The following is a 25,183-nucleotide window of genomic DNA, read 5'->3' as shown; positions in this document are numbered from 1 at the left end:
CAAAGTTGAGACCCTTGGTTGGGCAGACTGAGTCCTTTGTCAAAGACTCAGCTTCTTTTATTGAGGATCTTAAGAGAATTAAGCTTGAGCCCGAGGACATTCTGGTAAGTTTCGACGTGGTCTCTCTTTATACTTGTATTCCTATCAATGAGGCCATGAAGGTAATTAATAAGCTAACTGACCCTGATACGGCTAAGTTAGTTGAGCTTTGCCTTACCTCCACCTTTTTCAGTTTCGAGGGAGAATTCTATGAGCAGACTTGCGGAGTTGCCATGGGCTCCCCCTTGTCCCCTGTCGTCGCTAATCTCTTCATGGAGGAGTTTGAGTCTAAGGCTTTGGCCTCCTCTCGTCTCTTACCGAAGCTTTGGAAAAGATTCGTTGATGACACTGGCGTTGTCTGGTCTCATGGTCCTGACGAGCTGGATCGTTTCTTCAGTCACCTCAATAACCAGTCCGCCGCCATAAAATTCACGATGGAAAAAGAAGATAATGGTTGTCTTCCGTTCTTGGATGTTCTCATCTCTAAGAAGGTGGATGGTTCCTTCTCTCATCAGGTGTTTAGAAAGAAGACGCATACTGAACAATACTTGCATGCGTCTTCGCATCATTTCCCCGCTCAGAAGTTAGGGGTTCTTAGCACGCTGGCCACACGTGCTGTAAGAATTTCGGATGAGGAGAGCCTGGAAGCGGAGAAGGCTCATCTCCTTGATGTCTTTGAGAAGAATGGTTACAATAGGCACCTGGGTCGAAAAGCCTTCCTCAGGGCCAAGAAGGAGCCTTCAATCCGAAGAGTCCCTAAAGACCATTTCCTCGGTGTGAACCTTCCTTACATCCAAGGGACCACAGATAGGATTGCGAGGGTTCTGAGGAAGTATGATGTGCTCGCAACCTTTAGACCTCTCCGCACTATCCGTAGCTCCCTCAGGTCTGTGAAAGATCCTATTGACCCTAAGGAGATGAAGGGCGTCTATGCCATTCCCTGTTCCTGTGGGGCCCCTTATATTGGTGAGACTGGTCGCTCGATCAATCAACGGATTAGCGAGCATTCGGCTGACTTAAGACATGGTAGGACCAAGTCCTCAGCCCTGGCTGAGCATGCGGGGAAGACTATGCATCATGTCTGTATAGAAGATGCTCAAGTCATTGCCAAAGTTGCGCAGTTTCACCATCGAAAGTTTAGAGAGGCCCTGGAGATTGAGAAAAGGCCGAACAATCTTAATAGGGATGATGGCTGGAAGATTAGCCGTTGCTGGGTCCCAGCCTTGTCTTCCTAGCCTCCTCATTCCCCTTTTGTTAGGTCTCAGGGTTTTTGTCTTCCCTGTCCTCAAGTTCTGTTTTTGGCGGGTTTTGGAGTGCAGGATTTAGTTAATTGTTATTAGGTAATTTCGGGCTAATTATAGTATTAACCTTATCCCAGGGGTGATTTTAAATTAGATTAGTTTCTTTGCATAGGTTTTTAATTCTTCTTCATTGCCTTGTACTGATAATTTAATGGATATAAATTACTAAATTAATTATAAGAGGTTCAAATGATAAACAACAAAGTATTAGAAATATATGATATAATATGGATATGCTATTATTAAGAAACATATACTTGAATTATGGTATTTACATAATAATGATTTAACTTGAATACTATTTATAATATTAGAATTATAATTTATTAAGTAAATATAGATTATTAATAAACTTAAATAATTAGTAAAAATGATGATCTGGTTTACCATTGGACCCTTAAATTTAAATATACACAGTTACCGATTGTAACTATATTATAATAGTAATTTAATACTATTTATTGTATTTAAATAATTTGGGAATATTAATTAATATAGGTTATATGAAGATATAGTTTATTAGGACCATTATTTTTAGTTTACCATTATTTAGTTTACCATAACTTATATTACTTTATATAACTTAATTTAATGACCATTATATTTAAATAATGAATATGATATATTTTAAAGAACTTACCAATGGACCATTAAGTTATTACATAATTACCTAATGTAACTAAATTATAAAAATAGTAAGGATTTATTACCATATAATAATTGAATAATAATAAAGCATTTAATATATATTATATAATGACCATTATAATTAAAATATGAAGTATCATACTATAGATTCTCTTAATATTTGAAACAAGATTAATAATATATCTATTTAACTAACATTTTAATAGTATATATATTTATTATTAATATTAAATAATAAATAGTAATGACCATTATAATATTAATATTATACTAGAGATTTGAAATAATATTAATAATATATCTATTTTTAAATGAATTTATTATTATTCAATTTTTTAAATAATAAATTATAATAAATCATTTAACCATTTATACTATAGATTCTATTAATAGAAATAATATTAATAATATATCTATTTATTTTAAATTAACAAATGAATTCCTTTTTTACCAATTTTTAGAAAAATATTAATTAACTTTTTTAGTGATTTGACCAGGTTCTTTAGGTCAAATTAGCCGTTAGAATTTTAGCCGTTGGAGTCTCTGCACACTATATTTAATCGAGCTAAGCCAGATTGGTTCTTCAACTTGTCCTGACGATGAACCACACTGGTTGGTTCGAAACGCGTCGACAAAAGGTTGATTATGTGATTTTGCCGAAGATTTCTAGACAGAGAAAATATATTCAAAATGGTCAAATATCTTTATTTAGAAAATGGTTGAAGTAATTAACAAATAAAATGATTTATTAATCACTTTGTGAGGATTAACAAAAGTGTGAATTTCAAATAATTATTAAATAATTGTTTAACAATTATTTAATAAATAAGAATAAAGAATAATAGATAAATAGTGATTTATTTAATTATTCCAAGGTGATTTAGTCAAATGTGTTAAGAAATGATTATCAAAAAATGATTTAATAATTATTTCTAGAGAAAATTAAATAAATAATGATTTATTCAATTATTCTAATTAGAGGTTTTTTTTGTTTTTAACATAAATAAGTTAATATTATTTCTTATGGTGAAAGTGATCTTTACTATGGTAGAATTTATTCTACATGGTGTATTTCGATCCACCTAGTTAGAAATGGCTAGGTGATTATTTTTTAGGTGATAACAACAACAATTTATGGTAGATCAATAATGCAAGAATCACATCAATAAGAGTTCAGAAACATAAGTTATGCCTACCAAAAGTTGACTTATCATGTTTGACCACCATAATTTGAGAGGAAGTCACGTCATTCCTTATTACTCATGGAAATGCTAGCCAGTTAGGGATGATGAAGAAGACTCTACAAGGATTGACTTGTAACTCATATTGAGGGTTGAATGGACCAAATTTAATCCCTAGTTAGCTATTGGGTTGTGTTATAACCGAGACACTAGGAGGAAAACGAAGTCCATTCTATTCAAGTGCATTTTGTTCCATAATAGAGCATGGTAACTAAGAATGGATATAGAGAGAGAAGAACACAAAGGATTTATGTTTTGTAGTAGCCCATGGGCCTCATGTCTCATTTCTTTGTATTTGCATTATTTCCATTCAATGAAATAGAGAATAGAGTAACTTCACCTTCTAGTTGGGTTTTCTCCCGAAAGGGTTTCCTAGGTCATATTTAGTGTTCATTGTGATTAGTGTGTGATTATTTTTATCTTTTCTCTATTTTCCACATTTTATATATTGCATGCATAAGAAGAAAACAATAGCTTGATAAAACCATAAATATAAGGACAAATTCCTCATAGTATAATATTCAGATTTCAATATATTTCTATCATATATATTGTGACAAATTGTCCAATGGAATATCCATGACAATTTACGTATCAATTCGTATCCCATGAGCTTCAAATTGTGCATCTACCATCATAGAACTAGCCAAATGCCCAATAACATTGGTGAAAACTAGTTGAGATAGTGCCTTGGGTTACTTAGACCACTTATTATAGTGATGACCCTTTCATCTACTTGAACATTTGGTGAACTAAGCCCTACAGAAAGGAATTGCTACTTAGGTTTGTGATCCTATGCATGCATTCAAACACTATCAAGTGGGCTATGAATATTGTATGTTATAGAACTATGCACCACAACATACATCTTCACTCAATAAATCAATGGGGTTGACTCCAAGCCATATTGTCTGAGATGCGATCCTTGAGGCCATGTAGAAGACATGAATTTGATTTTCATAAACCTTAATTTTACATACAATTGTTCATCATTTCTCTTTATTGTTTTGGAACCATTAATAATTTCCTTTGGTTGTAAACTATTGTATATGCTCAATTTTTGCACAATTCTAAGAGCCATTGCAACAAATTTGTTATTTTCAAATAAATCTTTGTACTTAATTGAAAGAGTTTGCTTAGGTTTTGTTCGATGCATGAACCCAATTTTAATTTGCCTTGTGTTTGTCTCCGTGAGTGGATGACTTCTTCCCTTTTAAATACAAATGGATCACTGTAACTTTAATATGGTAGAATGAGAGGGTGATAGAGGTGGTGGTGCAAGCATAGTGGTTAGTGACTTGTAAAACCTAATTGAGGTGCAAGGTCTCTCTTCAACTCTTTGATTTTAACTAATATAAATAATAAATATACTACAAGTTTACCTTACCTTACATTATTGTATATTTTAATGTCAAAATAATAATTCCTTAATTTTTTCCTCTTTTTTTTCTTTCTATGTTTTATAATATTTATAGCATTGCCTTTACTAAACTTGGTTGCGATTACAAACCATATATATATATATATATATATATATATATAAGAAAACACATATTGTCTTTTTTGTGGTAAAGAAAAAATTATGCACGATTTATATTTTAAATCTATACGAAACATGTTTTTATACTTGTCTAAAGCAAGGTATATTGTAATCAGCTCGTCAAATTAGTCTTTAACTTTCAATTAGTTGCTATGAATAAAAACAATTTTTCTAAAATTTTATTATAGTTATCAAATATTCAAATATTAAACCAAATATTTATTAATTATAAAAATAATTTTTGATTTTTATAAAAAATATATTCGAATTTTATGATTCGTTAAAGAACTTGACATGACTAATTTTATGGGCTTTAAAATCTATTTCTCAAAAATAAAAAAATTATGTTAAAAAATAAAAATTTCAAAAAAACTTCACAATAACATGTGTCCAAAATATTAATGATCAAAATATGCATGCTTCAGGATTTGGTACTCCTGTACTATCCCATCCCATCATGAATGGACACAATTCAAGATATTTAAATAAGGCAATAAATGCTAGGCCTATTTGATTTAATTTTTTATTTTAATTTTGGTGAGAAAAACGACCTAAAAAATTACGAGAATGATGACTTCTACTTTGATACACGTGACGAATACAACGCTGTGCATGAGAATCCTTTCATCAAAACATTATTAAAATCAAGAAGATTCAACTTTCCCTTAATGAAGTCCCAAAATTATTATTATTGGAATCTGAACAAAGTTAAGTTAAATATCAATTCTTGCAGAGTTTTTCTCACCTTCGGTAGTTAGATATCAATACACATCTGAAGGACCTTATCATGAATACATATATAAGCAATATTACAAGACATTCAATATAAAAAATACATATAATTATTTTTATTCTATTAATTTATATGCAAATGGTACATAAGGTTGCAGATAAAGAAACAACATTTTTTTTTGTATTTTATTGACTGTGTTCCGTAATAATGAGGATAAGCCTTTGCAGCGTTGGCACACTTGTCTATGAGAGGATGTGTTTGTCGAGCGTGAGCTTTTTTTTTGTAAGCTTCGGTGGTGCCTTTATTTTTCTATTTATATAAAATCAAGTTGATCCATATACAACATTTTGGTGGCCTCAACTTGCCCATATGGGAAACCAAGTCTGTTGGCCACCTAAAGTTATTATAGGCCATCCAGTAGCAAAAATTAATAAGTCTTTCAATCCACGCTAAATAAACCTCGCAACCAAAGTCACTAAACATGTTCCAACCTGTCATGAAACTATTGAAAAGAAAATGCTATCCTAAAAAACAAGCAAACTATAAACTACATGAATTAATCCTTTCGGTCTTCCACATTTTCAGGTGCTGCTGCCGCGTCCCCCGGTGCTGGAGATAGCTTCTTCAATTGTTGCTGGATTTCCTCCAGCTTGCTGTCCTGCATGATCATTATGATTTGCAGGTTTTTCATATCTTTCTTAATATTTGGCATACCCTGGGCGATTTCTGCCATTTCGCCCGCTACCTGCTCCAGCGCCCTGGCAAGTAAGCATTTCAACACTCAGTACACATGCAAGGTCTGCTTGTAGAGTGTCATCCTTCCTCTGGTGTTCCCTGGGTCAGGAATGAGATCTCCCCATTCCTCCATCTCGGGCTCAGAGTCTCCTTCCATGACATTGTCTGTATGAGCTGACGAATGTCAGCATCTGTTCCTTCTTTATATGCACGTGCAACCTCTTGCACTGTTGTCCTCATGGTTTTCCTGCTACACCTCTGATATACTGGAGTGGAGGTCGCTGGGTCGTTTATGCCTGGCTGGCTTTGTCGCCCTCTTCCTCCACAACCCCTTCCTCGGCTTAGGCGTGCCATCTTACCCTCTACAGCCGCCTGTTTACAATGGTCAACAACAAAAGTTAGATTATCAGAAATTACACTTATCCCCATCGCCTGTATATCCCTGTCACTGATCTTGCCCTCCCCACTCCAGGTTCTCCCAATGGTTTGGATACTCCCTAGGCTCTCTTCCCTTGGGCTAGACATGGGCATGCCCTCAATTGTCCTATCCCCCTCCCAGATTGCTTGCTTAACTTCCTCAGGCTGCCCCTTTGCCCAGCTCCTACAGTACCCCGACAAGCCATTATTCTGGTCCTCGCGCTTCCTTACCATACAAACCTCTTCCTCTGCATTTCCCATCTTGCCCCCCTCCGCCTCCTTACTATGCGCTACAGGGAGAATTGCGGACTCACTCAGACGTCTCCTTCCCTCAGCAATTCCTAGCTCCCACTCCCCCTCCTCTAGCTCCCACCCCCCTCCCCCCCTCCTCCAACATACTATGAATGGTCGAAAGAGATGCAGGAATTGACACTAAGAAAACATACCCGGACTTTCGCTCAACCGCTGAAGAATCCGACTCTCGCTCAGCTCCGTTCTCCTCCTGCCTTCGTTGCACACTGATCTCTCTTCCCCCCTTAGCCACCCTCATTAACCCTTTCCCACCTGTCCTGCGTCCCATCACCCTTCCGCCGCCGTTTCCTACTTCCTCTTCCCCCACTCCCCTGTCACCTTGATGCCTCGGGATTCCTTCAGGCATGCATGATGCCCTCACGTCCCTTTGAATTATTAAGAGGGCATTTGGTGGCTGGCCTTGCCGACCTATCCCCTGCGCTGTCATTCTAAATGTACTTTCCCCTTCTCTCACCCCGATCGGGGGGTCGAGTGTGAGCTTTTAGTGATTATATAAGTTAGTGATTAAATAGATTATATAATAATTAAATAAAGTATAATGGACAACTATGTGTACTTTTGCTTGCGCTGCCCAACATGTGTGCCCTTGCCCTTCTTTAGCGATAGATTTTATTATATAATAAAAATGTTCAGTGTTTATAGGTTGTACGTTGAATGGATTTTTTATATCCTTCCTATTTAAATTCAGTACACGTGTTGACTTATTTGTGATTAAATAAAATACTAGAATTTCTTCTTCGATATTGTGACATTGAAATGAAAGTTGTCTCATCCTTAGGTTTACTAAATGTGAACGTTTTTTTTATTAGTTAACGCCTCTTAGGCTCCCCTCAAGAGGAAGATATATTATACACTTAAGATATATTACATTTTGTGTAGCATTATAGTTAAGGTGTTTAAATTTTGATCTTTGTAATGCTATTGTGCTTTTAACTTTAAGTGATAAAACTTTAGGGTTAACACAACTTCCTAAAGCAAAAAAAACTACTTATATACCAATATTCTTATTCATAAGATCAACATAAAAATTGATTTGCTTCTCATTCCATCTAACCTAACAGTTATCATTCTATTTAATATAGCTATTATAAAATAACTTTACTGCATACCAATCTATTTAGAAAAATATATTAAAAAATCCATTTTATCATCGTTACACTAATTTATAACCTTACTGCATAACAAAACAATCTATTTAGAAAAATATATTAAAAAATCCATTTTATCGTGGTTACAATAATTTTCGGTATAAATTACTTCTTACTCAACACTGAACAAGAGGGACTCAGCAGCAACGTATTTGTTTTTTAAACCGTAGTAAATCGGTAAAACAAATTTAACTTGTTACAATTTAACAGGTTATCTTCGTTCACCTTTATCTGGTTCGCCTAATCCACCCTAGTTATATTCCGCGTGGAGCAACCACATACCTTAGGTCAAAAACAGACCTTGGGCCGAGTGCACTTTGGTTTGAGATGTCACCCCAACATCAAAAAATAAACTTAGGTTCCACGGGCGGGAGATGTGACCCTGACGAGTGATTAAGGTTTTAAGCTTTACCAATATATTAGTTTTCGAGGGTGTCGAGGGAGTCGTATCTTTATCCGATAAATCCTTGAATAAGCGCGACACTGAAGTGAAGTTCGATATCTGGTAAAAATGCCCAGTTCCTTTCATTTTTGTCACTGGCAATTTTTCCCATATAATTCGAGCGGGTTCCCTTGAATTTTTCGGCTTGAAACTGAAACCCCAAAAATATATTTTTATTTGTGTAGGTTGATTCATACAGAAGATGGCATCTACCCCTGAAAATGCACCCAAGGAAGTCACCGAAGACCCTAAGATCGATTTATTTGAAGACGACGATGAATTCGAGGAATTTGAAAATGAAGGTCAGTGTCCGAATTAACCTAAAGTCCACGGATTAATGAATTTTCCTTCTTGCAGTTTATGGTCTCGTACATTTCTCTCATAAACTTTACGCTACTTAAAATAGAAGATTGGTAGGTTTTCTGTTACTGGGTATGGATACATCCAGCGGTTGATTTCCTCATTATGTTAAGGTCTTGCTTTTGGGATTGTCTTATAAATGACGCTAAATCAAGATCCGGGATTTTGAAAAATATCTGTTCATTCCAATCCCTAATCACCACAGAAAATCCTCTTTGGTCATTTTAAGTGGTACGCCCCTATTGTAAGCCTATTGAAATCTTTATTCATTCCAATCCCTGATCACCGCAGAAAATCCTCTTTGGTCATTTTAAGTGGTATGCCCCTATTGTAAGCCTATTGAAACCTTTTTTCAAGTGCATGCACTGTGTCAAATAATTATACAATTGGATCACTAGATATGTAAACACCGGAGAAATAATTCAGCTTTGTCAAATGCAATTTCTTTTCACCATATATATTTTTTCGCAATTATTGCACTAGCATCAGTGCATGCAGAAACACTCGAGGTAGGAGGAATACCTTTTTATGATGATCACAAGTTTGTTCAATCATTTCATTTTCTCTTTCTAGTCCATAATGCAGCCACTGCGAGTCATGTAGTTGCACATGCTGAACATGTGTCAGTAGGCAGGTCATCTTGGGCTGGTGGCAGTCCCCGACCTTGAACGGCAGTCTCTGTCTTCGGAAGAATTGCTTAATTGCTTCCCACTAGCCATCCATCATTCACTTGCCTAGGTTTAGGAGGTTTATCCACCTCAAAAAAAGCAAAAGCAAGGGGAACACAAAAGCTTTTTTTATAGATCTAGAGGAATTGGTAACTTGTTAGGATTACTTGGGCGATGCCCAAGTTCAAAGCCAATTGGCTGTGACTATAACCTCTAGGCTAGTTCCAATAGCTTGCAAGTTAGCACTAGTGGGAAGCTTATGACTTAGCAAGGGCTAAGGTGTCTTGAGGCACATTGGGGGTATGAATCTCTATTTGGGGGTTGTCCACCCTTCTAGCCTTACAACAATGAGCAACATACCCCTTTGCATGAAGTGAACCTAGGTGGAGGGCATAGAGGTAGTGATAGTGTCCTTTGATCTCATAGTAAAAAGGACATCGAAAATGAGGTGCATCTCTTTCTTTGACTCCTGAAGGTGGGACACTTGGCATATCCTATCAGATTGTGGTATATGGTGATTTGTCTATATCTGGAGTTGATGGGAGCTGGCTTGGAGTTTGTCCCAAAGGGATCTTGAGTGAGTGCATCCAATGTTTGTGTGTATAAGGGGGGTGGTTGATGAGGTCATCATGTAGCTCCAAAAGGTGCTCTAGATAGATAGATGTCGCGGGGGAGATCCAGGTGGCTTGAATATACAATTTGTAGATATCCTCTTTTAGAGCTTGGTTTAGTACCCATCTAGTCAGCTAGAAATGGCGTGGTGCATCAACAAAGAATCTATATGGGGGAAGGTGCTTTGGGGAGATAATAATTGTCTAAAGAAGTTGAAACTTGAGACACATTTAAGAACCAACCTTGCACCTTATCAAAGGAAGGATTTGAAGTGAGAGCCTTCAAGAGCAAAGTGCAAGGTAGGGATAATTTTCCAACCGAATGACAATGTCTCTAAGAGATTAGATTCTATGAAGGAATGAACCAAGCTGAAAATGACTTCGATGCAGAAGGGGTGGATCCCGAACTTTGCTTGAATGATGGGTTGTGGAACTATCTGCTTACATCGGATGATACACTTGAGAAGCAAAGTCTGTACTCTCTCTAGTCTATTACCAGTTTGTTTGCAACAAGCTTGGTCCCCAGATCTCAAAGCCATAGATAATTGTGGGTTTGATAATCACCTCCATGAGATAGAGTTTGGTCAATATGTCTTGAATTTGCCCCTAGAAGCACTGTCTCTTGATGAGGGCCAAGGAACCATATCCTTTATTGAGTTGAGGTAAGTGTAAGTTGCGGTGATCTCAATCTTTGTCTGTTGGGTATAAATGTAACTCTGTAAGAAAGCTCTTTGATGCATAAAATATTGAAGTCTTAGTTTTACCTTGGTTGATTGTTAGGTATCAGAGGTCACAAAAACTGGTTAGTGTGTTGATATATTTTTGTAAGCCCTCGGGAGTAGAGGCCAACAAGACCAAGTCGTCAATGAATAGGTGTAGGGAGATCAACACGTGATGTAGAAGTCTGAAGACGACTGTTGTTCTCTCGGATATGCTCTTGTATGCCGTCATGAGGCATCCCAAAATTGACTCATATTCTCATTATGGCTGTTGTTAGGGTCTCAGGCAATGTTGCAAAGTCTTTGGAATAATGCTTCCCTCGAGACTGTGTCAAACACTTTTTGAAAGAAGCTAGACACCATTGGTATGAATGAGCACTTGGAAAAGATCCATTTATGTGCCTTGGAACTCTATATCGCCTCCACGTGCACACTCTATGTCAATCCCTTCATTTCTGATTAGTGCGACCTCTATTTTTATGGCTGTTGTTATATTTTTTTTATTATAGTGCAATCTCCTTATGTCAATGCTTATGACTTGTGCAACCATCACATGCCTCATTTTGCAACCAACACTTAACATGCCCTACTCATCCTCCTTTACACCTAGATTTTTTTTCAGATATTGGTGTTAATAGAATGGAACAAGATGGCAATTAAATTAGTCTCAAGAGTTTCTGTTGGAGCTAACTAGTTCATGGAATATAAGGACACACATATGCTTGTCACAATATTGTGAAACAAGAAATGAAAGGAGGGAAATATTGTTAGAGACAAAGCATTTGGTTTTGTATATTATGCTATTGTAGACAAGTTGTTGGTTGTTACTGAGAAGCTGAGCATCACTACTACAAAGAGAAGCTGTGCCTAGGACCAATGTCACTAGGTTTGCCGAACTTGTACATTGAGGTTCGAAGTTCAGTGAACCTCAACAAAATTTTCAGGTTCAGTTCAAGTTCGGCTTAGGTTTGCCTTCATCCGTGTGGTTAGGGAAGGCTTGTTGTCATTACTTCCCACCCGCACCCTAGGGTTCTTCACAGGCACTGTTAATCAAAAACCCATCAACGTTGTGGCTGGCTTGAGTACCTTTCTCCACTGGTTCAAGGGGAACACGTTTGTTTTGATTCAACTAGGTATCAAGGTCATTCTGCATCAATTAATGAATGGGAATGTGGGAACCTTGTCCAAATTGGAATTTGTGCTCTTGTTGGCCTCAACTTAATAATAAAGCTTGATCATTGACACTTCAATCTCGATCTATCCATTTCTGCTCGACCATAGGGAGCACTTGACACAAGGACTTGATTTGCTTGATAGCTTGGTCGACGATTTGGTTGATCGCACATATGGGTTTTGTCGAGAACTTGTGGAATTAGGTGGTTTGGGCAAGGTGCAGTCTCAAAGCTACCTTGAGATATAATGCAAATTTATATATTTAAGAACATGTATATCATATAGTTTTATATTAAATATAGTTTGAAATTCATTATTTTATTGATTTATAAAGATTGTACAAATTATAGTTATTAAATTGTAGAAGTTAAAAAAATATTTAAGTTATACAATTAAATAAATATATATGCATATATAATTTATTGTTTTATGGTATATTTTATTTTAAAGATTACACATATTTATTATTTTATTTTGTATAGCCGAACTTAATGGCAAACCTCATTTGAACCTTATCAAGCAATCCAGATTCGAATCGAACTTAATCATTGTCCAATTCAAACTCGAACCTGAACCATGTGACGTAGCCTAGGACCCCTATATTGCCTCCACCCAATACACACTTCGACAAATTAGTGTGATCCCTTTTTCTATGCTCATTGTTACATGTTCGATTAGGGTGCAATCTACTCATGTTAGTACTCATGCAACCTTCACCTCAATCATGTTGCAACCCATATGCCCTACTCATCCTCCCTAGACAACTCTCTATCATAGGATTTATTAACACTTAGATTTTAAAATCTTGGTGTTAGTGGACTAGAGCAGGGTATCAATCAAATCAATCCTAGGAGTTTCACTTGGAGCAAACCAGTTTATAACATACGAGGAAGCCAATAAGCTAGTTATAACTTATAACATTGAGGAATAAACATGGAAAGGATGTAAATATTGTTGGAGATAAAACATTTAATTTTGTTGACTATGTTGCTTTGGGAGCATTTTCAAAGATTGATTCTCTGTTGTTGTTATACGGGAAAGTCAATAATCTTGTCATAACATGGAGTAACAAGCACAGAAAGGATGCAAATATAGCTAGAGATAAAACATTCAATTATGTAGATTATGTTGCTTTGGGATCATTTTTAATGATTGTTTCTATATTGTTGGCTTAGTGTTCCTTGGGGATGTATCCCTCATGGTAGTTGGCATGCCCCTTATGTTTTCCATGCTCTTGGAACAGGGGCACACTTGGGAAAACATTTATGCATGTGCTCTTTTTGGGAAAATGTGGGGAAACGTAGGGGGAAATGTTTCCCCTATGTGGAGAATGCATTTTCCCAAAAGGGGGACTTTTGGGCATCCCCCCAAAAATGGTGCTTCTAGGTATCCCTCCACCAAAGGGGGACTTTTGGGCGTCCCTTTAGAAAAGGGGTGCTTTTGGGCGTCCCCCACCGAAGGGGGGCTTTTGGAAGTTACATCCAATTTTTTGCCTATAAAGGCTTTAAAATAAACAATATTGAAAAACCCTACCTCAATTTAACTTTTATTTTCCTTGAACCATCGCAATTTTACAATGGTTCAATTTTTTTTTAACAAGAACGGATAGATTTTATTTATAGAGAAAGAATGACTGGAGCCAAACAACACTATTACATATTGCATCAGCCATTTTTCAGGGGGCTCAGTCTCGACAAGGCCAGAATGGATCCATTGGCCATTCAATGCAAAACAACTTCAGTACTCTGGCGTAGTTACAAAGGTCCTTGGTCAATGCGCAGAGGCCCATAAAAGAGAAGGGACACTGCATAACCAGATCCGATCTCTGGTGTGAAAGACGTGTCCTCTATTCTTGAGAAATTTTTGAGCATCTTCAATCTGCTTGTGTTGCTGGAGCAGAGAATTCTGAGCGTTGCCATCATGAGAAACTGCCAGTTTTCTGAGCATCTTCAGATGTCATTGTTTAGATGAGTGCGTGGAGAAGTAACATGGATTTCGATTCTGTTTTTGAAGCTGGAGCAGAGTCTTCATGCACAAATTAAGATTTTGGTTTAGGAAATGAAGCAGAGCAGTCTAACGCTGCCCACATGAGAATATGCAAGAAACCACTTTATTGCTTGCGATCTACAGGAAACGAGCTCTGAGTCTTAAGAGTTATGCCGCTGTGGTATGGTCAGTCCAAACAAGCGATGCCATCCTGTCCAATAAACCAAGCCTTTGGAAATTAATTCAGTCCATAGCAGCAGAGCTCCGAGCCTCTTCAAAAGGAGTCAAAGAGGTAATGTGGTGTCTGCATTTTATGTTCTGAGACACCAAAAACGAGCTATATCTTAAGGAGATATAACGCAGATGCCACAGAGTGTGAGCTACAGGAGGATGGAATGAAGCTTGTGCCAGATTTTTGGGCACTTGTGGTAACAACAGAACCAGGAGTCATTGCCACCAGTGACTGTTCTTCCTCAGATCAGAATTATATGTTAAGGAATTGGGTGCCATTCTGAAGCTTCATTGTTCTTTGACAGGGCACCTTGGGCTAAGAGGCAACCCATGTTTGCCCTTATGTCGGCTTCCTTGTTCAGGCTTCGGAGAATGTGGTAGAATGAAGTGGTATTGAAACTGTGTAGCACTTCAAGAGTTTTGTTGAGCGCTGGGTTATTAAGATGGTCACCTGAGTTGAGGATTTTTATCAGGATTTCCGAATCCCCAAAGACTTGTAGGTTTATTCCTCTGCTCCCTTGGGCTAGCTGGCAAGCTTTGAGCAGTCCCAACATCTCTGCCAGGTTATTAGTGCTCAGTCCTAAGCCCCAACTGAAGCTGTCTCTTTTGTGCCCATCCGGGGAATAAATTACCCCCATTGCTCCTGATATCCTCGAGTTTCCTTTGGAGGCTCCGTCGAAGAATATTGTAACTTTGCCCTGCTTTTTCCACCACTTTTGGAAATCCAATTCAGAGATTTGAAGCCTCCACTCTGGGTTGGGGTGATGCAAGGAAGGGTTCTTTTTGTTGTTGACACGCCTTAGGGACTCATCAATCCAGTGGATCTCTTCAGGGAGGAGTTCATTGTCTTGCTTGTGAGGACAATTCTCATAAGTTTCCAGCAATAGTGCTTTGGCTTTGGCAGCAACTACGTTGGGGGTTTGTAGTCTGTTGTTGAAGATGGCTTCGTTCCTAGCTAACCACACTTCCCAACAGATGAATTTTGGAATTGCATACCATATTTTGGCCCACATTGATTTGCTCTTCAGAGCGTGAGGGGAACGCTCTTTCCAGGAAGTGAATAGACTAATCACTGAGAGCTGCACTGGAATTTGGGCCTTGAGCCCCAACATTGCTTGAGACCATACTTCATTAGTAAAGGGGCAGTCAACAAACAAGTGATCAATTGTTTCTTGAGCCGAACAACAAAGAGGGCATCTGTGAGGTCCTATAATTCCACGCTTTTCTAAGTTATCTCCAGTGAGGACCCTTCTGTGCATGAGAATCCAGCTAAAGAAGTTAATCTTTGGAAGGCCAAAGGGGTCCCATACATGCTACCAAAGCAAAGGGGAGTGGACCTGTGGATGGTGTACTTGGAGAGCTGCAAAGCCCTGAGCTATTGAGTAAGCTCTGGTCTTACCCCAACCCCATTTGTCCCTTGAATGAAGGTGCACTGGAGCCAGACTTGATATAGCTGTTAGAAATAGGTGAAGTTGAGGAAGCAGTCTTAGGCGTTGGAAGGCCCAGTCGGTCCAATTCCCCTGGGAATCCCAAGAGGAGATGTCAGCCAACTTGTGAATGCCATTTTGAATAAACCAGTCATGCAAATCTGCAATTTCAGGGGTAGATTTTAGAGGTTGAGAGCCCATTATCTTGTCTTCCCACAACCCAATTCTTTTTCCATTTCCAAGGATTCTGTAGAGATAGTCTTTAAAGAACTCCCAGCCTCGATTGCATAGCTTCCATAGAGTTGTTCCTTTGCAGGCTGCTCCTTCATCCATATTATTTATAGAGAGAGTATGCAGATATTTTTTAATTAGAACTTGACTTACCGAATGTCGTTGATTTGAGAAGATTTTCCAGAGAATCTTTCCTCCCATAGCCAGATTGGCCAACCCGGGATCTCTTACTTGAAGCTCGCCTTCTGATAGAGGCCTTTTCACAATGTCCCAACTTACTAGATGAATTTTTTTTTGGTTCCCCTTTCCTCCTTGCCACAGGAAGTTTCTAATCAGCTTAGATAGCTGTTCGGTGATCATTTTTGGAGCTAAAAGGAACGAAGCCTGATAGATTGGAAGGGAGGAGAGAACATATTTTACAAGGATAAGCTTCCCGGCTAAAGTGAGCCACTGGCTGCCCCACGCAGTCATTTTTGCCTTGATTTTGCTGATAATTTCCATCCAGTGAAGGGCCTTGTTGGTTCCCAATGTTAAAGGCAGACCTAGGTACTTGAGTTTGTCCCAAGAGGCGTAGCCTGTGAATCCCAGGGCTTGAGCAATCCAATGAATAGTTTGTTGGTCTACTGACCAGCCATACACAACGCTTTTCCTCCTATTGACCAGAGCTCCAGATACTCTGCAGAAACTTTGGATAACTTCGTTGAAAGCCTTTGCTATTTTAATGGAGGCACCTCCCATAAGGAGAGAGTCATCGGCGAATAAGGCATGGTTGATTGGGATTGTTCCTTTTATCGCCTTGATGCTTGGGAGAGTTCCCTTTAACTTCTCTGTTGTCAGCTTTCGACTCAATGAATCTGCCATCAAAATGTACAGGAAGGGGGATAGTGGGCAACCTTGCCTTATGCCCCTCAAGGCTTTGAAGTAATTAGCTGGCCTGCCATTTACTAAAGGAGCTATCCAAGGCTCTCCTATACATGCTTTAATCAATTTTATAAAATCAGAACTGAAACCAAAAGCAGAAAGAACTTGGAGGAGGAAAGAATGCCTTACTCGGTCAAAGGCGTTCGCCATGTCCAGCTTAATGAGCATACCTTGCTCTTGACGTTGTTGGCTGGAATGAATGATTTCCTGCACCAGAATCACATTATCCAGGATATGCCTGCCTTTAACAAACCCACCTTGATTGGGGGAGATGAGTTTTTCCAGCAGCGACTTTATTCTATTTGCAAGTAGCTTGGTGAGGATTTTGTAGGACGCATTGCATAGCGATATTGGCCTAAAGCAGTCGAATGCCATCGGGTTCGCTTCTTTAGGGATTAGCGCTAGGAAAGTGGAGTTTGTGCTTCCTCCCACTTTGGCTTTTTGGAGGAAGCCTTTGATCATTCGAAACAGATCGGCCTTGATGATGTCCCAACATATTCTGTAAAAATGAATGGAGAACCCATTGGGTCCTGGAGCTTTGTCAGGTTCCATCTTCCAGATGACGTTGTTGATTTTGTCTTGGGTGAAGGGCTTTAGGAGTCTTGAGTTATCCTCCTCGTTAACCAGTCTTGGGACGTGAGAGAGGAAGTCTTGCGATTCCTCATCAAAATCTGCACCTTCTTCCTTGTACAATTGCTGGAAATGAGAGGTTGTAGCCTCTTTTAACTGAGTTGTGCCTTTGAGGACAGCCCCATCCGATGAGGTGATTTCAACAATGTGGTTTCTAGAAAGACGAGATCGGATTTGCTTGTGGAAGAAGGCTGAGTTTTTGTCTCTAGACGCAAGCTAGAGATTACGCAATTTAAGCCTCAAGGATTCTTCCTCCTTTCTGAATGAGCGAAGAGTGTTGATTTGGAGTTCTTGCTCCTTCTGAATTTCTGAGCAGGTGATGTCTTGCTGCTCCATGTCCATTTGCAAGTCGTGCAACTGCTTGGTGTTTTGCTTTCTATGTGTAGTGGGGGAGTCAGAGGGCTTTTTTATCCATTCTTTCAAGGCTGTTTTGGTGGCCTTTAACTTTTGTTCCCACACATAGTTGGGCGAACCAAGAACAGGGGAGGACCATGCCTTCTTGACTGTGTCCATAAACCCTTCCCTGTCTAACCAGAGAGGGTTGAATCGGAAGGGGATGGGCCCCAATTTTTCTTCTTCTTCAAACAACAAAAGAATAGGCTTATGATCTGAAGTCATCTTTGTCATAATTTTGGTGGAGATGATCATCTCTTTGGAGAGGAAGGAGCTCTGGAGTAGAAATCTGTCCAATCGTGCAGATATGTGCTCCGCCCCAGTTCTGTTATTTGACCAAGTATATAGCCCAGTTTTTGGCTTAAAGTCCATTAAATCCCATTGCTGAATCAAATCTTCCACTAATGGGAGGCAATGGTCCCTGCTACTGATACCTCCTCTTTTTTCCTTTGGATCAAGGATAAGATTGAAGTCTCCAGCTAGAATAATATTCTTGGGGGAATAAGCGTCAAGGAAATCGGACAGGGTTTGCCAACAGTGTTTCTTTTTTGCGTAGAGGACAGGGACGTAAAGGTTGAAGAGGGCGAAGGTAATCTTGCTGGCAAGGTGCCGGAGCTCAGTGTAGATCCAGTGCTGCATTTGGAAGGAGCTCACAAGTTGGAATTTGTCTTCCTCCCAGAGGGTGGCAAGTCCACCGCATGTACCCCTTGCACTTACTGCTTTGCCAACTTTTGTTTTCCATTTTACTTTGCTGAGATCAAGAAGGGCATCCCCTTCTATTTTAGTCTCTTGGAGCATGAGGATCTCTGGAAATTCTGATTTCAAAAGGTTCTTCACAGCTTTAGCTTTTAAGGGATTCCCCAGACCTCTGCAGTTCCAAGAGACTAATCGCATTATTTACTAGCAAGGGGGGGGGGGGCGTCCCTCCCTTGGGAGGCCTGGTTCTAGTATTTCTGCCAATGGACATCTCAATCGTGGGCTCGTTGCCTTGCATTTTTTGTCTCTCCGCCTCTTCTTCTCTTGCCTCTCTATGGGATTTCCTCCCAACTCTTTTCGAAGGCCTCTCGGTTGTCTCATCTTCTGAGGATCCAGAGTTCTCTATTGTCTTCTTCCTTGTCATATCTGCATAGGATGGGGGGCTAGGGCCACTGCTTGGGATTCCGATTTGGAGAGGGCCTATTTCCTCCTGTCTTTTATCTTCTTCCATAGTATTGACCTGCTGTTCTTCCTCTTCACTTGCTGGATTTGGGAGTTTTTTTGGTGTACTGAGTATTTCAGAGGGATTGGTGGAAATGTTTGCTCTTGGAGGGACTGAGCTCCCCTCCCTTTGTGCTGAGGGTGGGGCACCACTCCCAGTGGACACTCCTTTTCCTTTGGTTCTGCTGTTATGCTTAGCTGATGCTGGTTTTTGAAACTGTGTCTGTTGTTCTCCTTTCAAGTTCTCGACCTCCTCCTCTGATTTCTTTTTGCAATGCCTGGCAAAGTTCCCATAGCCATGGCAATGCCGGCATTTAAATGGGAGTTGCTTGTAATCTAGTACTTGAATATGAGACCAATCAGCCACCGTGAGCTTTATAGCTTCAGGGAGGCCTTCCTCCAAGTCAACTTCTACACAGATTCTCGCACAAGAGTACTGATCCCTCCTTTTTGCTCGATCAATGTATTTGCCGAGTTTATTGCCTATGGTTTCTAGAGATTTGGGATTCCAGCAGTGCAATGGTAAATGAGGCAAGCGCACCCAGACGGGAACAGCCGAGGGCACATCCTGAGTCGGATCGAAGTCCGGTGTCCATTTATTCAGGTACAAACCCTGAGGGCCCATGAAATACGAGCCATTTCTGAATATGAGATTCTTGTCCTCTATCGATTCAAATACGAAGACAAAGAAGCCTTTGCCGATGAAATGGCTTTTGATTCCTTCCTTGACAAGAGATCGCCAGTTCCTTTGCACCCAGGCATCTACAACTTTAGGCAAGGGCCACAGCCCGGTGAACTGCCCAATAAGCCCTCGTTCTGCTAGGTTCAAGGCAAATTTGCAGGGCTCTTCAGTCAACAGAGCTACTATGGAAATGGTTTCCATTCTTTTGACGAACTTCTGCTGGCTTTCATTTGCTGGCCGTTTATTACATGCTGCTACCAATTTCCGGAACATTGATAGATCAGGAGGAGGGGGAGGGACATGATCGAGGCCCCCTCCTGGGGCCATGGCGCTGTTGCTGCACGCAATGGATCCCTGTGCCGGTGGCTCCTCACTCGCGCTCTAAACCCGTCCTCCTTCACGCATCTTTTTTTGCTGGAACCGCTTGTGCAGCTGCTGCCTGCAATAGATCTCCACCCACAGTTCTTGTTGCAGCCGTAGCTGACCTATCGCAAGGGTTTCTTCACACTTTGACCTACCTCTGCGTCCGCACAGTCACCGTCGTGGATTCAAGTAAGGTGCATTTCACTATGGGTGTTGACTTCATTTTGGGCGCAAATTAGTGCATAATCACATGTTTACTTTCAATCCACCCAAAAACAAGGGAAATTTGACCATAATGGTTCAGATTTTTAAACCATGGAATATGTGGCAATTCTATAGTAGGACCCTAAGTGAGGTTCGAACCTTCAGATTCAGGTGAGGGTCCCACAACACTGATTTTGAGAGTGTCTTTTTGCTTGTTGGTCTATGTTTTTTTTGCAGTCATATTTCATTTCTAGATTTAGCAAGATATTAAGTTAACTCCTAAACTACATCACCAAGAGGTATTGTTAGGCATTGGTCTATTAACCTATGTTGGAGGGTATTTAGAATAGGGAAGCCTCCGTTGGCTTTGTATGTGTTGGCCCAAAGAGTGGGGACTCATGTTGAGGTGATAGTGGGCACTTGTCCAGTGTAGTACCACCTAACACATTGTGAGGACCTTGACGAGAGTGCCATTTTTGGTGATAACTAGATGTAATCTTGGATGATTTCTTGGTGACTTTTCGTTCCTCGGATAACATCTTTTACACCCAATGCTACACCGCTAATGTGTGTTTGATTGAAACACAAAATCAATTTTGGTGTATAGTGGAAAACCTATAACAACCCTAGGACAAAAGTAGAACTTGATTAGACTAATCCATAACATTAAGAGTAAAAAGCGTAGTAGGAAGCAAAGTTCAGTGGTGCTCAATGCAGCAGAGGCCGAGTACATGGCAGTGCGTTTGGCGAGTTGTGAGGTTCTTTGGCTTTACAAGAGGCTCATAGGGTTACTTGGTTTTGAGTTGGGTCCCATAGTGATTCACTGTGACAATTAGAGTTGCATCAAACTCTCGGAAAATCTAGTGTTTCATGACATATCCAAGGATATAGAGATCATGTACCACTTCATCAGAGACGGGCTTTAGAGGGGAGTTGTGAAGCTTATGTATATCTCCATAGATGAGTAGCTTGTAGACATTCTCTCCAAGCCTTTAGTGAAGGGGAGGTTTGTTTTCTATAGGGATAAGCTAGTGGTGGTGTAGAATACCTTTCTCACTAGGAAGGAGGGTTGATGTTGATAGTTCAGATAGGTGCTTCTGCATAGGTTAGGTGTCAAGCATGCAGAAGATGTCCAAAAGTTTCTTTAGGTACTTGCTTATGTTGAGCAAGTGACTTTTATGATTTCCTCCCTGAGTTTAACTTAGAGAAAGCACATTAAAAAATAAATTATTTAATGTTGACTATTAAGCTAAGGTTTCTAATGAAAATGAATTTAATTCATTTTTAGTGAATTAGATCTAATCTCTACCGTTGATCTCAAGTGAGGCTTTGGATCTAATCCTAGCCACTCATCACTTAGGAGATTAGGGTTAGGGATTTGGCTTAATGAAAATTATAAAAGAAGCCTAAGGGAGAGGAGGAAGACATATCAAATGTTTGGGAGAGATATTTTCTTTAAAGAGACTGAAGAGAAGAGAAAAGTGTGCAATAAGGTGATTTTGAGAGAAGGATTAGAGGAGGTCAAGTTTCTTGACAGTGGAGGTCGAGACTTGGAGAGGCTGAGTTTTTCCCAGTCAGGTTTGCGCAAGGGAAGGATGATGAATTTCTCTAGTGCACAAGGGGCTGTACAGGTCGAGGAGGAGGTCAAGTTATTTCCTTGGCTGAAATTTTCACAGGGCCAGGAATCTAGGTTTTATTGTGCTGTATTTCCTATGTATTCTCTGAGGGTCATTTTCCATGTTAGGGGAGCCCTGATTTCCCTGAGTAATAGAAAAATGAAGGAGAATTTGTTGGGTAAATTTCTGCTGTGTTTTGTGACTGTTTTTCGATTAAATTTCCAATGCAAATTATTTAAGTAATGCTAGTGTATTTTTTATTCAGCAGTTTTCAAAAGGATTAATCTTTTGGGGTGAATTTAATTTCTGGGTATAAAATAATTACTGAGAATATTAAATCAGATCTAATATTGAGAAATTTAACAATCCACTCTGGCATCTGCTCTTATCATCCATGTTTATCCAATTCCTAAATACTTTCTGTGCAAAGCTTTTTGAAAAGACTAGTTTGACCAATTGTACAATATTGTAAATTTACCGAGTCTCACACCTGAGTTACGCTTGCACCTGTGGCTACCTACCATTGTCGAAAATAGATTAGAAATAAATGCTTAATAAACAAATAGAAAAGCAGCTTGACATCTTGTACTGGTATTTCTTTGCCATATTAAACAATTGTGAGGAAATAGTGAAATCCTTATGTGATCGGTTTGTTTTGATGGATTTTCCTTGTTGTAATCCACAGAAATTTGTGGATGTGTTTATCTTGTTTTCTTTTTTCTTAATCCGTGGCAAAAAATCATAATTTCATTACCAAGAATAAAATTACATTTTTCACATGTTTCATAGCATGTCCTGATTTCATCAGCATAATCCCAATTTAATCCACATAAAACCTGTATGTCACATAAGGCCTTCCCATCAAGAGAAAAGTGTAGTACATATAAGCCTTCAAAAGGCACCACCATAGAAAAGCATCACCGTACAGTCTAAAAAAACCAAAATGCAAACTCAGAAACAACCACAGAAGACAGTCCCACAATGCAGTCCTAACTGATTAACCCATACCAACGCTCTCTCATGGACAGCCTCAACTTCAATATGCATATCATCATGACAACACACCAATAAGCAAAAAGAGATCTGAAGGCCGTTGGTTCCCAAGGGAAACATCTTCACTTATGTAAAATAAAAGAAAAAGAAGATGATCATATTCTGAGAATTGACCATCCTAATATTCCCAGATATGCCATTAACCTGCATCCAGAGAGAGACCAGCCTTTGATAAACCATCTGCCAGATCTTTCCTTTCCCTGTAAATATGGTGAAAACAAATTTTATTAAAGGTAGCAGATATAGCTTGGATTTCCTTAGAAATGGGTTTAAGCAAAATGTTTTAAAGGGCATATAACCCTCACATTTAATTAATTAATCACCACCAAGGAGTCACCAGAATTTTGTATTTTAGTAATGCCTTTTTCTGCCTCAAGCATAAGAACTAGTTTCAAAGCCATAAGTTCTGTATAATTATTGAACCGCTTCCAATACCAACTTTAAATCTTATAAAATGTTCATCCCTCAGGTACAGAAGACCACCTTGTGCAGCACCATCCAAATTAGCTCAAGCCCCTGATCCATCCACCTCTTTTACAGAAATTTGCCTTTGGGGTTTAGCATTTTTTATTGTTCAGAGCAATTTGGCATGTTCGACTCTTAAGCAGTGCATTGAGTAGCTGGAATATATTTATCTTCAAACAGGCTTGCATTTCTTGCAAGCCATATGCCCCATGCAATAATAATTGGCAATGCTTTATGGCCCTTAAAAGGATCTGTTCTCTTCAAGCAATCATCTAAGGAATCTCCCGTCCAAGCATTTTTCAGCACTGACATAGGCTACACCTCCTGCCATACCTGAGTGGTAAAAGGAACCTACTGGGGCCCTATCAACCGTCTGGGGCTTCTCCTCTTCTACCTTGCAAAGCTATCAACCGTCTGGGGCTTCTCCTCTTCTACCTTGCAAAGAGAAAACCGTCTGGGGCTTCTCCTCTTCTACCTTGCAAAGAGAATACCTACTGGGGCCCTATCTACTTCTCTTCTGTAAATATTCCCATATAAGAACCTTGTTAATAGCTGGCCACATAAACATCCTTGATTTACAGGGACATTTAAATTTCCAAATAAGCTTAGATCACCACTCGAACCTTGTTAATAGCTGGCCACATAAACATCCTTGATTTACAGGGACATTTAAATTTCCAAATAAGCTTAGATCACCACTCTGCATTCCCCGAAGCCTCACCTTCACACACAACCTTGTAACCTATCCTAGGAGTATGCCTCCCTCCAGCGCGGTTCCTTGTTCCTTGACCAAATCAATAGGCGTTTATCTTCTTGTTACCCAATGTACTGTTAGTATTTGGTCAGTCAAAGTAATAGACATTCGTTTGCCTGTATTTCTTACTGTTGATCATGTAAATCATTTGAAGAATATCCAACTGTGCGGCATGGTACTATATATATTCGTGTCTGGTCAGATTTTTCTTGAGGCATCTTCACAGATATTAATAGCTCAAAACAACATTGAAGCTTTCCATCTTGGCCACCTCAAAATTATTCAAGTTAAAAGGAAACTAACTAGGCACTTGTATACACATTGCAGAATGGGATAATAAGGAGGATGAGAAGGATGCATTACAGCAGTGGGAAGATGATTGGGATGATGATGATGTGAATGATGACTTCTCCCAGCAACTGAGAAAGGAGCTTGAGAGCAATCCAGACAAAAGTTAACGTTTTATACTTTTATTCAGAGGATGGCAATAGACATCTATGGACATGCCATTACCTATTATGGAATCTGCTTGACGTTTTAGGTATCGATGCTCCAGTAAGAAAGCAGCAATAGCTAGCAATAAGTTGGCTTTGTTATAAAACTAGCAGTAACTAGAATTCAGTGAAATGCCATACAGTTCACTACTTTGATGTGTTGGATACCTTAAACAATTGAGGCAATGAAGCTATTCCGAAATCTATAAGTATTCTGCATATAGATAGTTGGAATTTTTATTATCAGTTGCAGGAAATGAATATAAGATGCGTAGATCAAGGTTAGGCTAGAATTCCTTTATAATTTTTGAACTATGCAGAACTTTTTCTTTGCTGGCTGAGTGTGTGAGGAAGGTTATTTCCCTGTTATACCTTTTTATTTTGCCGTTTTTTTCTGAACATGTTATTGCCAACTACTAGAGTTTCTTGAAGGGTGTTCTTTTTCCTTC

General features: G+C 39.2%; 1 protein-coding gene across 1 annotated transcript; it reads left to right on the top strand.

The window, feature by feature from the left end:
• The first annotated feature begins 8,446 nt into the window (after window positions 1-8,446).
• On the top strand, window positions 8,447-24,980 carry LOC149218985 (protein DELETION OF SUV3 SUPPRESSOR 1(I)-like). Its single transcript, XM_089384194.1, has 3 exons — window positions 8,447-8,619; window positions 8,742-8,858; window positions 24,568-24,980. The coding sequence occupies exons 2-3, from the start codon at window positions 8,759-8,761 to the stop codon at window positions 24,696-24,698; spliced, it is 231 nt and encodes a 76-aa protein (XP_089240320.1). The 5' UTR covers window positions 8,447-8,619; window positions 8,742-8,758; the 3' UTR covers window positions 24,699-24,980.
• Window positions 24,981-25,183: the final 203 nt, after the last annotated feature.

This window comes from Pinus tabuliformis, chromosome Q (assembly GCF_031772625.1).
Source record: "Pinus tabuliformis cultivar Carrire ecotype Pingquan chromosome Q, CPIR1, whole genome shotgun sequence".
In the NCBI taxonomy this organism is placed as follows: domain Eukaryota; kingdom Viridiplantae; phylum Streptophyta; class Pinopsida; order Pinales; family Pinaceae; genus Pinus; species Pinus tabuliformis.
The sequence above is the reverse complement of the archived record's forward strand: the minus strand, read 5'-3'. Positions and strand labels throughout refer to the sequence as shown.

What these genes read in the sequence shown, in the direction of transcription:
- LOC149218985 (XM_089384194.1), top strand. Translation starts at nt 8,759, where the DNA reads ATGGCATCTACCCCTGAAAATGCACCCAAGGAAGTCACCGAAGACCCT. An exon ending in CGAGGAATTTGAAAATGAAG is followed by an intron (nt 8,859 to 24,567) that starts GTCAGTGTCCGA and finishes TACACATTGCAG; the next exon opens with AATGGGATAATAAGGAGGAT.